The 929-nt window shown below is 56.7% G+C and overlaps 1 protein-coding gene across 1 annotated transcript in view; it reads left to right on the plus strand.

The window, feature by feature from the left end:
• Window positions 1-929, plus strand: part of ALS2CL (ALS2 C-terminal like) — a 36,765-nt gene that overhangs the window by 2,880 nt on the left and 32,956 nt on the right. Inside the window, exon 3 of the mRNA XM_042019840.1 lies at window positions 360-556. Within this exon, the coding sequence (XP_041875774.1) occupies window positions 360-556 (197 nt within the window). The remainder of the gene's footprint in view (window positions 1-359; window positions 557-929) is intronic.

The following is a 929-nucleotide window of genomic DNA, read 5'->3' on the forward strand; positions in this document are numbered from 1 at the left end:
TCCTGGTTTTTTCACATCCAAGTGGAAATTCCTCCCTTTTTTCCCCATCCAAGTGAAAATTCCTCCTTTTTTCCCCAAGTGGAAATTCCCGCCTTTTATTCCCATCCAAGTAGAAATTCCCTCCTTTTTTCCAATCCAAGTGGAAATTCCCCCTTTTTTTTCCCATCCAAGTGAAAATTCCTCCTTTTTTCCCCATCCAAGTGGAAATTCCCCCCTTTTTTCCCCATCCAAGTAGAAATTCCCCCCTTTTTTCCCCATCCAAGTGGAAATCCCTCCCTCCTTTGCTCCTCCCTCTCCGCTCCACCCCCTCCCGCCGCTCTCCCTCCTCTCCCGTTCCCAGTTTCCCGGTTTTCCCGCAGGCCGCGTGGCGCTGGAAGCTGGAGCAGGCCGTGCGCCAGGCGCTCCGCGGCAAGCGGGATTTCCCTCTCTGGGGCCACGCTGGCCAAGGCAGCGCCGCTCCGAGCCACCGCTTCTTCTCCTACACCTTCGGCGCGGCCGGCCGGCTCCGAGGGGCCACCTACGAGGGCGAGTGGCGCTGGGGGAAGCCCCATGGCAAGTAAGGAACCTCTGGGGCCCCTTTTTCCGAGCGGGAATGAGGCCGGAATTGGGGTTGGGGAAGGTCGGGGATGATCCCCGAGGTCACTCAAGGACATCACCGAGGGGCTCCTCCTTTTTGGGCAGTTCCGGAGTGGGGATAAGGGAGGAGTTGGGTTGTTAAGGGGGTTGGGGGTTGGAATCCGGGCTGGAATGGGCCAGGCTCTGATTCCTGCTTCACTCGTTCCTAGAGGGAATTCTGGTCTTGAGAGCAGGCTTAGTAAAGCCTGAGTTCCAAAACTTGGGATCTATGGATTGTCTCAGCCATGGCTTAGGGATTAAACCCCATAAATGAGGTGTTGATCACCCTGAAGGTGCTGCGTGGGCTGGTGCCT

The sequence above is a fragment of the Corvus kubaryi genome, unplaced genomic scaffold, assembly GCF_017639235.1.
Source record: "Corvus kubaryi isolate FWS band 111438036 unplaced genomic scaffold, C.kubaryi_AGA036_p1.0 36238, whole genome shotgun sequence".
In the NCBI taxonomy this organism is placed as follows: Eukaryota; Metazoa; Chordata; class Aves; order Passeriformes; family Corvidae; genus Corvus; species Corvus kubaryi.